Source organism: Rhipicephalus sanguineus, chromosome 6 (genome assembly GCF_013339695.2).
Source record: "Rhipicephalus sanguineus isolate Rsan-2018 chromosome 6, BIME_Rsan_1.4, whole genome shotgun sequence".
Taxonomy (NCBI): Eukaryota; Metazoa; Arthropoda; class Arachnida; order Ixodida; family Ixodidae; genus Rhipicephalus; species Rhipicephalus sanguineus.
In genome coordinates this window covers 96,587,768-96,602,085 of record NC_051181.1, presented here as the reverse complement: position 1 = coordinate 96,602,085, position 14,318 = coordinate 96,587,768, and the positions used below count along the sequence as shown (strand labels likewise).

General features: G+C 44.2%; 1 protein-coding gene across 1 annotated transcript; it reads left to right on the top strand.

The window, feature by feature from the left end:
• Positions 1-9,981: 9,981 nt before the first annotated feature.
• Positions 9,982-10,691, top strand: LOC119397979 (3-oxoacyl-[acyl-carrier-protein] reductase FabG). Its single transcript, XM_037665261.2, has one exon. It carries the CDS (start codon positions 10,000-10,002, stop codon positions 10,360-10,362), a length of 363 nt encoding a protein of 120 aa, XP_037521189.1. The 5' UTR covers positions 9,982-9,999; the 3' UTR covers positions 10,363-10,691.
• The last annotated feature ends 3,627 nt before the right edge of the window (positions 10,692-14,318 follow it).

Genomic DNA, 14,318 nt, shown 5'->3' with positions numbered 1-14,318 from the left:
CAAAATTCCAGCAGTGCCCACACCATTGTGCCTGTTGTCGACTTTCTTAGTAGGATAAACACTGTCATCACACAGCTGTAGCTAATACACGAGCAGGGTATCAATGCTCCGTGACAACTCACGCAACATTTTAAGGACTCAGAATGTCGTTTCCACAGCAGGCCTCCATATTATCTCTTTTCTGGGAAAGTACATGAGTGAAGTAGAAAACTGTGCACATTGCTGGAATTATGAATATTTCCCACTTTCTCAAAAGCAATGGATTGTGGCTCCAACACAAAAAAGTGAGCAATTGGGCCATTACCGGGTGAGAAACAGCGCTAAAAAGACGGGACAAGAAAGGACACGAGACGACGGCGCTGACTAACAACCAAATGTGCTTTATTCCTTCAGTCAGCAAAATATACTTCACCACTAACGTAATGAAAAAACAGAAAACTCAGCCTGCGCAGAGGCAGTAAGGCGATCAACGAGACAAGAATTCTATCTCCTTCGGAAGGAGGGAAATCGAGGGGAAGCTTACACATGCACAAGAAGCACAGGCAGAAGTTTGTTGAATGTTGTCAAGAAGTTGTATACAAGATTCCACTTTCTTGCGGGCGTTACTATGTCGGGCAAACGGGCGGTGCGCTAATGACCGCATGCGCGAGCATTTGAACAAGGTACAAAAACAAGCTACAGATAGTCAGTTATCTCTTCACTGTAACAGTTGCGGTTGCCATCCATCTTTTAACGATGCCACTTCTTGTCAAAATACATGACGAGCGCGCGCGCTCATTTCAGAAGCTTATCACATCTACAATAGCGGCGAGGCATGTGTAAGCTTCCCCTCGATTTCCCTCCTTCCGAAGGAGATAGAATTCTTGTCTCGTTGATCGCCTTACTGCCTCTGCGCAGGCTGAGTTTTTCTGTTTTTCATTACGTTAGTGGTGAAGTATATTATGCTGATGAAGGAATAAAGCACATTTGGTTGTTAGTCAGCGCCGTCGTCTCGTGTCCTTTCTTGTCCCGTCTTTTTAGCGCTGTTTCTCACCCGTAATCATGAACCAACCAGCCCAAATGCGTACCCTTCTACAATTGGGCCATGACGCGCACGTTGCAGCGCATGCTGAATGCGGTAATATGCAGGAAATGCATGGGATTAGAGACGTTATGACCACGACAGCCCTGCAGAAGCATTACCTACATAACAACAGTTCAATCAAATTTTACACGGGCATGTTCAGAGAAATTTAAAGATTATCCCTTTCCAAGCAAAGACAACAGAATCATTGGTAATTGAATAAAACGAGTATTTATTTCCTTTAAAAATATTGACAAAACTTAAAGCTTGTCATATAGCTCAAATATAAATTTTAAAACAATATTCGATGCAATGATTTCACTGACAAGTACTGGCAGTTTTGTTAAGCAAAAGTTTCAATAGCAAAAGATCCCAATTATTAAAACTACTGCAAAAAAGTCACAAATTCCTTTGAATATAAAAACTAAGCCAATAACCACAAAGTGGAATGACCTGTGAGAACATGTTGAAATCGGCAGAGACAATATGGCTTGTATTAAAATGTCACAAGAAAATGAGCAAGAAATTGAAATGAAATACTAGTACCGCCATAGTATTCGTTTCTGTATAATGTAAAACAAATAACACTCGTTACCATATGAAAATATAACTTATGGCTTAAGCTCGAGTTAATCACAGGTGGCGACATACTTAAGCAGAAGCTAAGGCCTATTTTCTAGGCTTTCTTGAAAATGTTCAGGAGCTTTTACCTACTTGTGTCCTCGGAGTCATTACCCACTGGGCAAGAAGGAGCCATTCAACAGCGACGAGAACGTTGCAACGCTTTGATGGCAGTCGATAGTTAACAGCCAATGTGCTGCCATGAGTGCAGCTACTCATTCTTCGGCATTGGACCCACTGAAGAGCAGTTCTTGTCCACATGGAGGAAAAAGCTTGCTTGCCATAGGGAGATCGGGGGCCATCGTACACATGCAAGGTGTTATTGGAACGCTCGCTCCCTGCATGATAAAAAATAAAAAGATCATTGTCTGGAATGCGCTACGCAGACTTCAATTATTTGTTTCAGTAAATAACAGTTTCTGTACCGTGTACTATCGTGAGTAATATGAGCTCGAACATGAGAGCACGTGTAAAATAGCCTTGAAACTGAGATAGGGTGATACGTGGATGGCGCTGCCGAAACTGGAGGGGAGAGGTGGGGTGCTGTTCCGCTGACTGTTGGTACTCCCGCCTCGCTAGCGTTGCTGCGAGGTGTCGATCGGCTGATTGCGTGCCAATGACCGCTAGCAATGATAACAAAATAATAAATGAGGCGCAGCAAAATCCTCAGCCGACACCACCGAGATACCGATGCGCAAGCATGGCCTGCGCATCGTGGCAGGCTACGTCACAGCCGATATCTCAGCAGCTACCTAGTCTGATGTGGCTGTTCGCGTTTGATGGGAATTCTATCACCGCTAGCGGCCACTGACACTCTCTAAGATGCTGTTTCGCATCAACAATATCGAAGCGGGAGGGTCAACAGCTAGTGGAAGCGCGGCGCCCTTTCCGCTTTGTTTCCGACAGCCGCCGCTGCGAATCAGCCGACGTAAGGTTCAAGGCTGTTCGCCACGCGCTCGCGTGTTCGAGCTCATATTGTTCACGATAGTACCATCCAAAAATGAAGCTCATAACATGGCCATATGGAACTGGAGAGAATTAACAGCTTTTCTACGTGCAATTAGCTTGTTTGGGAAAGAGAAAGTACTATTTGACAAATATCATCCGCATTTTTAAAGAAAAAGGAGCATTCTTTGGTGGCATGAAGGATTCCTGCACAGCGATAAAAAGCATACAAAGCAAAACTCTGCACAAGGACTTCTCTTCAAGGCTGCAAGTTGCAGCCTTGAATGTCTTATAAATCTTATAATAAGATGTCTTATAAATCATTAGGCTTGTATTTTACCAAATAATATCATTGGAGGTGGTCGGACAAACTGCGTTTTTAATGTTTGTACACATAAAAGTATTTAGCGAAGTTACAACGCCAAAGCGAGGTGAGGCGCATATAACTCTTAATAACCACAACAAAATAATGAAAGCTAGACATAATGGAACCAAATAGAATAAAATAATTGTGCTCAAACGCGGGCCACTCAGACGTACGCACGAAGGGGGGGGGGGTGCACCCCCCTAGTCAATTCAGACAGAGGGGGGGGGGGGCGCAAAGTCTGCCCCTATACTTTGACTTTTTAGTAAGGCGGGGGGAGAGGGGCAGCGATTAACCTTCCTACTTCCCTCCCCCCTGATGGGAAACCCTGCGCACGTCTAAGTGCACACTGATGCTCGAACTAGCGCTTGCACAGTTCAGGTAGTTAAGGCGATTCGGCCAAACACAGACATGAAAAATTCATTCGAACACAAGTCAAATTTAACGAACGGCTCCCCGTGCACGGTGGCCGGCATTATCAGGAAACCTATGTTACGGAATAATTAAAACGTCGGTACGAATTTAACGAAACGGAATGTATTAGCACTTAGGCGAGCTTCGCGCGGCGTACCTAAAACGAAGCAACAATGCTGCGTTAAAATGACCCACACGCATCAACCCGAGCATCACGGTAGTTTTAGCGCACAAAACGAACACGGACGGAAAAGAACGACGCGGACACCACGTCGTTGTTTTCTGTCCTGTTTTTTTTACTTGTGCGAAAAAATGCACTTGAATTACCAACAGGCCGAAGCATACGCGCCTTAGACACGCTTTGACGCTTAGAGGTAACAGGTGCCGTCACAACCCAACTATTCTTAAATCAAAATAGTGGTTCATCGACAGCGGGGCTCCCTTCCAACACCACCGCCGACAGGAGGGCACCGCCACAACTGCGTTCAAATCCCCTCCGAATCACAGCCGCGCATGCGCACACTGCTTTCAACACCAAACAAAGCAAAGCTTGCCCGCGCCTAATGTCACACAACTTTGCCTTCATCCCGATGAAACAATACACTCACATATGCTCGCTACGTTAACAAATGCTCACCGATCGTCAACCAGTTAGAAAAAGCTTAGTTACGGCATTAGATCGCGCTCTCGGAGTTAACAAGCGCTGGCCGCAGCAAACGTGATCGTGGTACATACCGTTTCAGTTCGAGTGCTCCACGATATGAAGCTGCAGGTCTCCCTTTGAGTTAGTGCAATCTTCGTAATAAGCAGCACTGGCAGAGGGTAAAGGACGAGCACAAAGCGCACGCACACTTCAAACAACCGAAACACACCGATTGCAAAACTCGACCGATCGGGAGGCAATGCACAACACACGCAGAAAACGATGGAGTCCGGCTGGTCCGGCGGCGTGTCTGAGCGCGTTGCTTAAGTCACGTGGTGATAGAGCTGTTCCGCGCGCTGCGCACCGCGGCGGCTGCGCCGGCAGAGGAGGTGTGCGCCCCCGGCCGTTGTTGGGGGTCGCGTGGGCGCAGCTTTCTTTCTGCGGCAGTGTTATGTTTTGTTATGCTTTACACAGTGTATTCGAATCGCAGTAGCATTGCGACGACACAGTAAGGGCTGCTTGACTACAAGCAAGGCTTAAAGTCTCCCTTCACTGGAGGGGAGGCCCTCACAAAGCGGCAATATATATGTATATATATATCTCAACAGGGGCGTAGCCAGAATTTTTTTTCGGGGGGGGTTCAACCATACTTTTATGTTGTCCGTGCGTGCGTTTGTATGTGTGCGTGTGTATATATGCAAGCAAAACTGAAAAATTTCGGGGGGGGTGGGGTTTCAACCCCCCCAACCCCCCCTCTGGCTACGCCCCTGAAGTCTCAAAGAAAAGATCGCCTGGCAGCGATCTTTTCCGCCGCTAAACTGGTGCTGCTGTGGTCTCAGCGGCTCTGCTACGCGCAGATCGTGGCTTGTTGGAACGCGGTGAGAGCTGTCCTAGCGAAGAATAAACGCAGGGTTTCTCGATATATCGGTCAAGATCCACTTTCGGCGGTCGTATTATCCAGTTTTGGCAAAAAATGTGATGGTATTAAACTCATGAAAATTGCATTATTTCAAGGGATGGTTGCAGGAAATAAAAACGAAAACGTATTAGGCTAAAAACGTATTATGCAGAATCGTGTCAACGACATTTCCACTGTATATGTATGCTATAGATTAAGCGTTAGGAGAGGTGTTTGGCGATGATCACAGAGTAGTGAAGCCAACTGTCCTCTAAACTGAACAAATGCTTATGAATGCTAAACGAATACATATATTATTCCGAATGTATTTCGGGCATTCATTCAACGTGTCAATCCAATTAAGCAATAAATGAAATTATTTTGGAAATGATTTCTCAAAAATAAATCTGGATGTAAAGGCTTAAATATATGTGAGCTCAAAATAAGTAACATCAGTTGACTCACTGCATTCAGAACCTCAGGCACGACAATACTATATTTTATTTTCACTACCACTTGCCTAATAAAGTAGGCAAATACATGCGTCTTTGCAATTACAGCAGACTTGTGATGCACAACTAAAAGAATGAAAATTGAGTGGCAAGCTTAGCAGACCGAGGTGAACCATTACTGATTCACGAGCAGGTAGCTTCACACTCAGGTGCCTCGCGAACAGTATCCTGTGCCAAGGACGCTCTGTCGAACAGGGTGGTGACCCGTGGTTTCAGGAGGCGTTGCCCGTGGTGTTCAATGTCTCAGTTAATTGCATTCAGCAGTACAACGATACCTGTTTACACCTATGGGTCAATTCACTGCGTGAATTGACCCATAGGTGTAAAATCCAAAGAACACCCATGGGTGTTTAACAGAACATACACCCATTGTACACCCAAAAATGAAAAAAGGGTGTGCGAAGGGTGTGCAAAGAAGACATTACACCCTTTCGGATAATATTGACAGAAAAAAAGGGTGTACGATAGGTGTTTTATCGCAAATACACCTATGAGGGTGTGAAACGGTTTGCAGTGTAGCATGAACGTAATTGTCAAACGTCGTTCACAGCTGGTGTGCATTCTCGACAAACACGCTGGATATTGGTTTTATTGATGTTTCGGGTTACGCGTTTCATCGCAACATTGCGATGCCGTAAAACGAGCATATACCACTGAACCTTCAAGAACTGCATGTTATTTCGCAACCATGACGCAGGAAAAGGAAATGAATGGCCGCGTTGGATTTCATTCGGCAGTAAACCTCAGTACTCTTATCTTAGAATAAACAGGCTGACAAATTAAGTGTGTACGTATGGTTTTTTTAGAATAGATCAGCTAAGACGTCGCATTAACTTGTAGTAATCATAGTTCAGTATAATCGCGCACAACAATACAACCAGATTGAAAGGAGAAGAAATGACACACACAGGACGCGGATGTTTGAGGCCCGTGTGCTTAGATTTAGGTGCACGTTAAAGAACCCCAGGTGGTCGAAATTTCCGGAGCTCTCCACTACGGCGTCTCTCATAATCATAGCGTGGTTTTGGGACGTTAAACCCCAGATATTATTATTCTTATTATCGTGTGGTAAGATATATACCGGGTGTCCCAGCTATTTTTAGCCAAGGGTTAAAAATACAATACTAGTGCCAGGCGAGTGAAATCACTTGCAAATTACTGACAGTCACCTTGCGCACTACAGACATTTTTTTGTTTAGTAATTAACTAATTTGTTAATTAGGATTGTTTACCTAAATTGCGAAATATTGACTTTAGGTAAGAAATGCGACTTGCAAAGTTCGAGAGCGTCTTCAGAAACCCCAATTGCATTATTTGCCATACAGAAAGTCTCACGTATAACATTTTTTTTCCAAGCTGCAACGAAAGCCCGCGAAATACAAAAAGAACCACGTGACTAGCGCATTCGCGCGCAGCGAAAATGCTTCCCTCAGCCGCGGTTGGTGCGAACGAAATCAGCTGCGGCCGCGACTCGCCGGCTCCGTTGCAGCGGTAGGCTGATAAATGAGCGGTGGTTTCTCGGCCTGCGTCAGCCACTTGGCGCGCCTGACGGTGCAAGTTGTAGCGAGCGCTGGCCAAGAAACCACCGTTAACTTATCGGCCTACCGCTGCAACGGAGACGGCGAGTCGCGGCCGCAGCTGATTTCGTTCGCACCAACCGCGGCTGAGGGAAGCATTTTCGCTGCGCGCGAATGCGCTAGTCACGTGGTTATTTTTGTATTTCGCGGGCTTTCTTTGCTGCTTCGAAAAATTGTTATACGCGAGACTTTCTTTATCGCGAATAATGCAATTTGGGTTTCTGAAGACGCTCTCGAACTTTGCAAGTCGCGTTTCTTGCCTAATCTCAATATTTAGCGATTTAGTTATATCATCCTAATTAACAAATTAATTAATTACAAAAAATTGTTTGTAGTGCGCAATTTGCAACTGATTTCACTCGCCTGCCTCTAATATTGTATTTTTAACCCTTGGCTAAAGATAGCTGGGACACCCTGTATATATATATATTGGATGGACGGGACGTTGTATCAATACTAGACTAAAAGAACACAATGCCATTTCGCAGGCTGTAGCTAACGCTGATCTTGCTATGCACTGCTGTCGATCATATGTCCGGTCCCCAGTTTTCACAAGCACTAAGGTAATTTATTACCACTAAAGTAACAAGCAATGTCATCAGATTAGCAGAGAGGTGGTAGAAGTGTATCATATTGTTAAAGGAAAAGAAACATTGCATAAGCCAAGCTTCAGTTGATCTTTTTGACAAGGAATTTGATTTTCTGTGGCAGGTGTCTCCATCATTTGATCTTACGTAAACAAGACAGCGGGGCAATCCATGTCACGTGTACCTGCCTTTTCCTTATATTTATGTGTAAGAAGCAATAAACCGTTCAGTTGCGAGCCAGCGCTTGTTGTGTGGGTTTGTTCTCCTTTCTCTCTGGTTGTTTTGTTGTGCGCTGTTACACTTAAGTATCAACGATGCCAACTCGCCGAAGTTGCCGTCTTAGTGAAGTCGCCGTTGATGTCTTCCAGTGACATTACATGAGAGAAAAACAATATTCTAGGCAGACCTGTACTGGTTACTGAAAAAAATAGCGTAGCTTTCACCATTGGCGCAATGCTAAAGAGACAGCGGAGCTGATCGGTACTTATGTAGTCCAGGCGATTGCTGTTTTATTAAGTTCCGCAAATTTTCTTTCTTTCTTCCTCTATTTATTTCCTGTTCTCTTTTCTCTTTGCTTTTTCTGTCTTTTTTGTTGTTTATTTCTCTTTGTTTCTCTCTGTTTCTCTCTCTTTCTTGGTCTTTCGTTCTTCCTCTTTCATTCCTTTTTTCTATCTCTTACTCAATTTCTTTCTCTCTCTCTCTCTCTCTCTTTCGTTGATGTTCTCTCTTGCTCTCTTTCTTTTAATTTTGCATTTCTTTCTCTCTATTTCTCTGTTTCTCATTCTTTCGATGCTAAACTTTACTTTCTCCCCTCCTCCTCACCATCACATCTCTCCTCCACGCTCATTTCCATTTCCCACCTCCTTGATACATTTACTGTAAGTAGTAAGCTATGCTCAGCTAGCGTGCCTGGATAGCCGAGTGGTTAGGACGTTCGCCTTTGGATCAAGCGTACTGGGGTTGCAATCCCGCCTTGTGAGGAAGTTTTTTCGCCAAGAAATTCTCTCTTTCTTTACATCTTTCTTGCTTTGTGTCTCTCTGTTTCTTACTCTCTTTCATTCGTTCTTTCTCTCTCTCTGTACTCGTTCTCTCACTCATCAGGGTTATTACGGGCCATGACGGAGAAATCAGAGCACGTGTTCTGGGAGCGAAGCAGCAGAGGATGTAGAGAGCGCGTGCCGGTTCATGATGATGGTCATTTCTGTATCCGAGAGACAAAATACAGCGAGCTTAACCCTTTCAGGCCCCTCCTATGAAACTGTCTGTAAATGCGTCAAATCCATGCAAGGTTATTTCAGGACGCAGGACCTCAATAAAGTTTTTCAACCAACCAACCAACCTACTCGATATTTCATTGCAACAAAAATAATGTCGTAATACGTTAATTTATGTGTGTTATAGTAATCATTCTTAATTACTTTTCAATTAAATATCAATTTATTCTGCAGCGATTCATGCTCTGTTTCTGCATAAGCAATGAAATTTCAGTCTAGAAATAAAATGCGAACTCGTATTCGGTTATGTCCATGTTAGGCATATGAAAATTATACTTTTGATGTTGAACGACTCGTCAAATGTGGTAGTGTGTTCAGCAAAGTGATGATATGCAACAGTACGCTGCAATTCGAAGTTAAATCAAGACAGGTCTATTATGCAGGAGGTCCAATTCATCCATAGCTCAATATACCTTGCTGTTTATTAGCTCCTACTCGATACAAATAGCTAAACATGCGGTGTACAGAATTGTGTACATCGCAACTCAAAGGGTTAAAAAGGTTCGGTGTCGAAAAAGAGAAGTATGCTATATGTATCCCTTAGGGTGTACGGGTGAGCCTTTATCGGTGTATGTGCGTTTGTGGATGACGAGATGAGAGAGGGTGACGGGTGTTTATGTTCAGGTGAATCTACTGCACACAATTGTGGGCACATCCGCCAGTGAGTTAAAATTTTTCTTTTTCACCTGTTGACGTCCATTTTATCAACGTCATATCCGTGACGGATGTACTTGGTGAACCCCGGCATAAAACACTTTCGTGTTAAAAAATGCCCGACACGTTGTAAGTGAAGTTGATAGGACAAACATGCGATTCAGTTGTGAGGCACGCGAAATGCGCAGAACAACTAAAAAAACAAATTGGTGCCCAAGCATACAAAGCGCCTGTCTACAGCCGGATACGATTTGATGTGGTGAGAAGGTTATGTACAATCTGTGAAGAGATATTGTGGCTTTGGATGCATCGGTCATGCTCAATGTCAAGTCGATGCGTTGTCCACTGTCGCATATATGGGTCAATTACATGCCAAGCACAACACTAGGAGATATCATTGTGTGTTTGCAGGGCCCATTTCTGGTCTGCCGAGCTGCTGCGCGGGCCATGCTCGAAGCCGGCGTCACCGATGGAGCCATTGTTAACGTGTCGAGCCGTGCGGCTAATGACTGCTTGCCGGGCTTGTCGGTATACTCTGCCTGCAAGGCCGCCGTTGTCTCCTTCACGCGCTGCATGGCTGCGGAACTGGCTACGCAGGGTATCCGCTGCAATGCCGTGTTGCCCGGCCTGACGGAGTCACCGCCCGTGCTCAGTATGGGCAATGAGAGGCGAAACGCCCTGTGCGCGAGTATTCCTATCGGCCGCATGGCCACGACACGAGAAATCGCAGAGGTTGTCGCGTTCCTCTGTTCACCGGAGAGCTCGTACGTGGTGGGCGCCGCTTGGGTGGTGGCCGGGGGAAAGCAGTAGTTGGGGCCCTAGCATTAATCCTTCAGGGCATGGCTCATATGCAGCCATATCGAATATAAGCAAAACAGCGCAAATCGAACAAGGACTAAAGAAGTGTGGGCGCAAAAGCAATACCGGTGCCGTTTACACGAGTAATAACTGCAAACGTGTTATTGGTCGCATTACCCTGCGGAGTTGAAACGATGTCTGCACGATGCGTTATGAGTTAATTAGCTAAAATCAATGTAGCGCATATTCCCATCTGGACTTCTTCAGCTATGTTTATACGGAGGACTCTTAGGCAGTCCTCGCAGAGGTCTCAGTAAAGGTGATTCCAGAACACTCCATCTGTAATGGCTCAAACACTTTCCATGACTTCTGGCACGCAGAACAGCTTACAGTGTTGTACAAGCTGACGTCACGCTGGCGTTGCTTGTGCGACACTTAAATGAAACCTTCTGTATGAACAGTTCAAATGCGCAGGAGCTGAGCAATGAAATTCTCGGCGAAGGATCACATGAATGGGTAAGGCTGTAACTTGCATAAACTTGCAGCTAATGTTGGTGTGGCTAAGTGGAATTACAATGAGGTTTACACGTTGAGGTAAATGACACCATCTGACAGAAACCAAACTAATGATGTGGTGCAGCATGTACTATGTGCACGAAATGGGCGAAAACAACTGCACTTGGTGTGCAACATCAAACGAATGTCTTAAACACAAGTAAACTATCCATTCAAACTATCTAAAGCTACATAAATTAGTCATACATCTATATTAATATCTGTCTGTCTACATTACTTTAAGATGCTGTGGGATCATGCTTGAACCAGGTTCTGAATAAAAATTGTTGGGGTTTAACGTCCCAAAACCAGGATATAATTATGAGAGACGACGTAAAGGAGGGCTCCGGAAATTTCGACTACCTGGGGTTCTTTAACGTGCACCTAAGTCTAAGTACACGGGCCTCTAGCATTTTCGCCTCCATCGAAAATGCAGCCGCCGCGGCCGGGATTCGATCCCGCGACTTGCGGGTCAGCAGTCGAGCACCTTAACCATTAGACCACCGTGGCGGGTTTGAAGCAGGTTCTTCAACACATAGGTTGCGACGATACTACCACAAGTCATTTTTCAAAACATTCTTCTCCTATGCGCAAAGTAAAAGCACCTTCATTCACTTTCGCATTGTGGCACACGTTTCTGTAGTTCGAGAGGTACGGCGTGAGTAAACAAATATCGCCCAGCCCATTGCAGAATAGTTTACTTATTTTCTTGTGCGTTACAAGTGCGCCACTTGCAAAGTGTTCCTCGATACGTCATCTAATTACTTCCTTGTAGTTCTACAGCACGTCAAACTGTGTTAGTTCTATGACACGTCAAACAGCATTGCTCATTACACTATAAACAGAGTGACATTTAACTCTGAAGCATTGACGTAGCCAGAAGGGAGGGGGTTGGAGTTAAAACTCTCCCGAAACTTTTGCATTTGTATGTGTGTATGTACAGCCTCACATCCAAGCACATGCACGCACACACATGAAGTGAGGTCGACCAACCCCCAAAAAATCATTCTGGCTACGCCCTTGCTCAGCAGCTCGTACTCAAACGTATAAAACGGAGATTTATTTCTTTTCACCACCCAGTTAACAGATTTTAATCAGATTATAACGATAATTGAGTGGATGTTTTTATAGATAAGGCAATTTACTTATTAATTCTTTGGAAGCAAATGTACTTTACTTAATTCTTTCAAAGCATTTGTTTAGATAAAACTTAAACATTGCTCAATTTGAAAGTCGCAGTTTCAATCCAAACTATAGGCAAGATATAACGATAGCTATGTACTAGAGAACAACGCAAAGTTGACGTCCATAACTTTATCATCTGTGAATTGTGTTAACCTCAATTGCTAGGAAAATTCGCAAATATGGTGTCGAATGGCCACAGGCAAAGGTGAACAGATCGCACGCGATGACCGCGAACGCACGCCGTCGCAAGGTTAAAATAAGGAACTAGTGAAGATTAGTAAACAGTATCGATGACTTGAAGTGGGTGTCTCTCGCGTCAAATAATCGATCCAGAAACAATGCATAGCAATGAAAATGCAATAACATTCAAATCTGAATGCATTGGTACATGTGCACGTCGTAATTGAAGCGGTAAGATTTCAATGATCGATGTGTATGCTTATCATTGATCACTACTTCTTGTTTCTACTGACAGTTATCGCTCATAGCTGATGACATCTGATGTGTTAACATGTATGTCGGGTTTGTTGCCTAAATCACTATTGCAAAAACAAACTATTCTTTCTCTGTATAGTCTTCTCCGATAACCTCTCCCTCGCACTCCCCCGTCTTGTTCCAGATGCAGTCTTAACTTTGTAACTAGGAGTTGTTGTCGCGTAACCTTTGTAACTTTTCTAATAAAATTAAAAAAGTTAGACGACAGGAGTGCCTCTTTCCTGTCTAACTTTTGCAACTTTGTTTTTTGAGGCTACAACCAGACCATAACCGATAACCAAAACAGACCATGCGACTAAGAGAGAAAACAAACGAAGTAGCCGGGTGTTATATAAATAATTAAATTTATCAGTGAAATGTTTTCTCAATGTTAAAATGAATTGTCCTTTTTAATATGACTCGTCTATTAAACATGATTGCCCGCATATTTCGGGTGCACAGAATTGTTTTCATTGTACGAAAATAGCCCTAACTGTATATAGCTGATACAGGGCCGTAGCCAGGGGGGGGGCCCTAGGCCCCCCCTCGCCTGGAAGTTTTGAAACGAGGGGGGTGTTTAGCAAAAATAAATAATATAAATAGGTGATTTCCTCAAACAGTCACGGCCTTCGGCAAGTGCCCCCCCCCCCCTCCCCCCCAAAACATTCCTGGCTATGGGCCTGAGCTGACACAAGAAGACCCAGTCCAGATACAAAAATAAAGCTCTTAAGCGCCTGTAACGCAGTGATTCGAAAAATAAGTCCAATAAATGTCCTATCCGTTTCCTCATTTATTTAGTGATACATATTGCGGTTTCTGTGGATCGTGCCAGCTAAAACTGACTTCATTTGTCATGGCTAATATCTTGGAAAATTAGCCATCTTTTTCGAGGGTGTAGTCAGCAGAGCACATCGCGATAATGGCTCTTCAGCCTCAGCCCACAATCCCTGACGAGGGGGCGTCTCTTTTCCGTTTCTTCTGCGCGGGCTCATGATGCCTTCGCTCATCATTTGAGCAAATGACTGGTTCTTAGTTCGTATTGCACATATCTTATTCCCAGATTGCTGACAATATTTTGCTGCTATTTACGGGAAAATAAACCACCATATTTGTAAGATAAAGAATGAATGTTCCGTGTTCGCTGTATCGAGACACGCAATCTCGCGTGAGACGGAAATGAACAAGCCCTCGGGCTCTGCAATAATTTGAAATAAATAAATAAGACTACTTCATGCATTGTTTATTTCTTCTTTTTAAAATATAATGCCCTTAACATTGCTTCTTCGCCTTGAGAGTTAATGAAAACGCTATCTGTTCTTTACGGTGATACATCTGCGTTTCTGAAACTGGAAATTGAACGAATGGAGCTAGTCCGAGTGGAGCCAGCCTAAGTTCTTGTTTAGAGTCAAGGTTTCCAGTCACCTTTTTTCTGTGCACATGCGTCACATAACAATATTTCCGGCAAGTTCTTATCTCTACAACTCACGAAGCACGGATCGAATTATGAAAGCAGCAAGGTGAACAGAGGTGCTCTGTAATTCTGACGAAAAAGCAGCTGAAGTTTCTGTCAGTTTCCAGTGTCAGTTGACAACTGCATTTTTTTATCAGTTGCGCGGTCCAACATTGGAAATTGGTCCAAATTCTCGGAAACTCCTTTTGACGGAGTGTCAGGTAATAAAGCCTGCCCGTCAAACACAGCTTGTAGGGGCATGCATTGCTTTCTCGAAGAACCCGTCACTCGTGCATGCCTTCTC

Bases quoted from the DNA above. Each gene is read 5' to 3' on its own strand.
- LOC119397979 (XM_037665261.2), top strand. From the start codon at position 10,000: ATGCTCGAAGCCGGCGTCACCGATGGAGCCATTGTTAACGTGTCGAGC.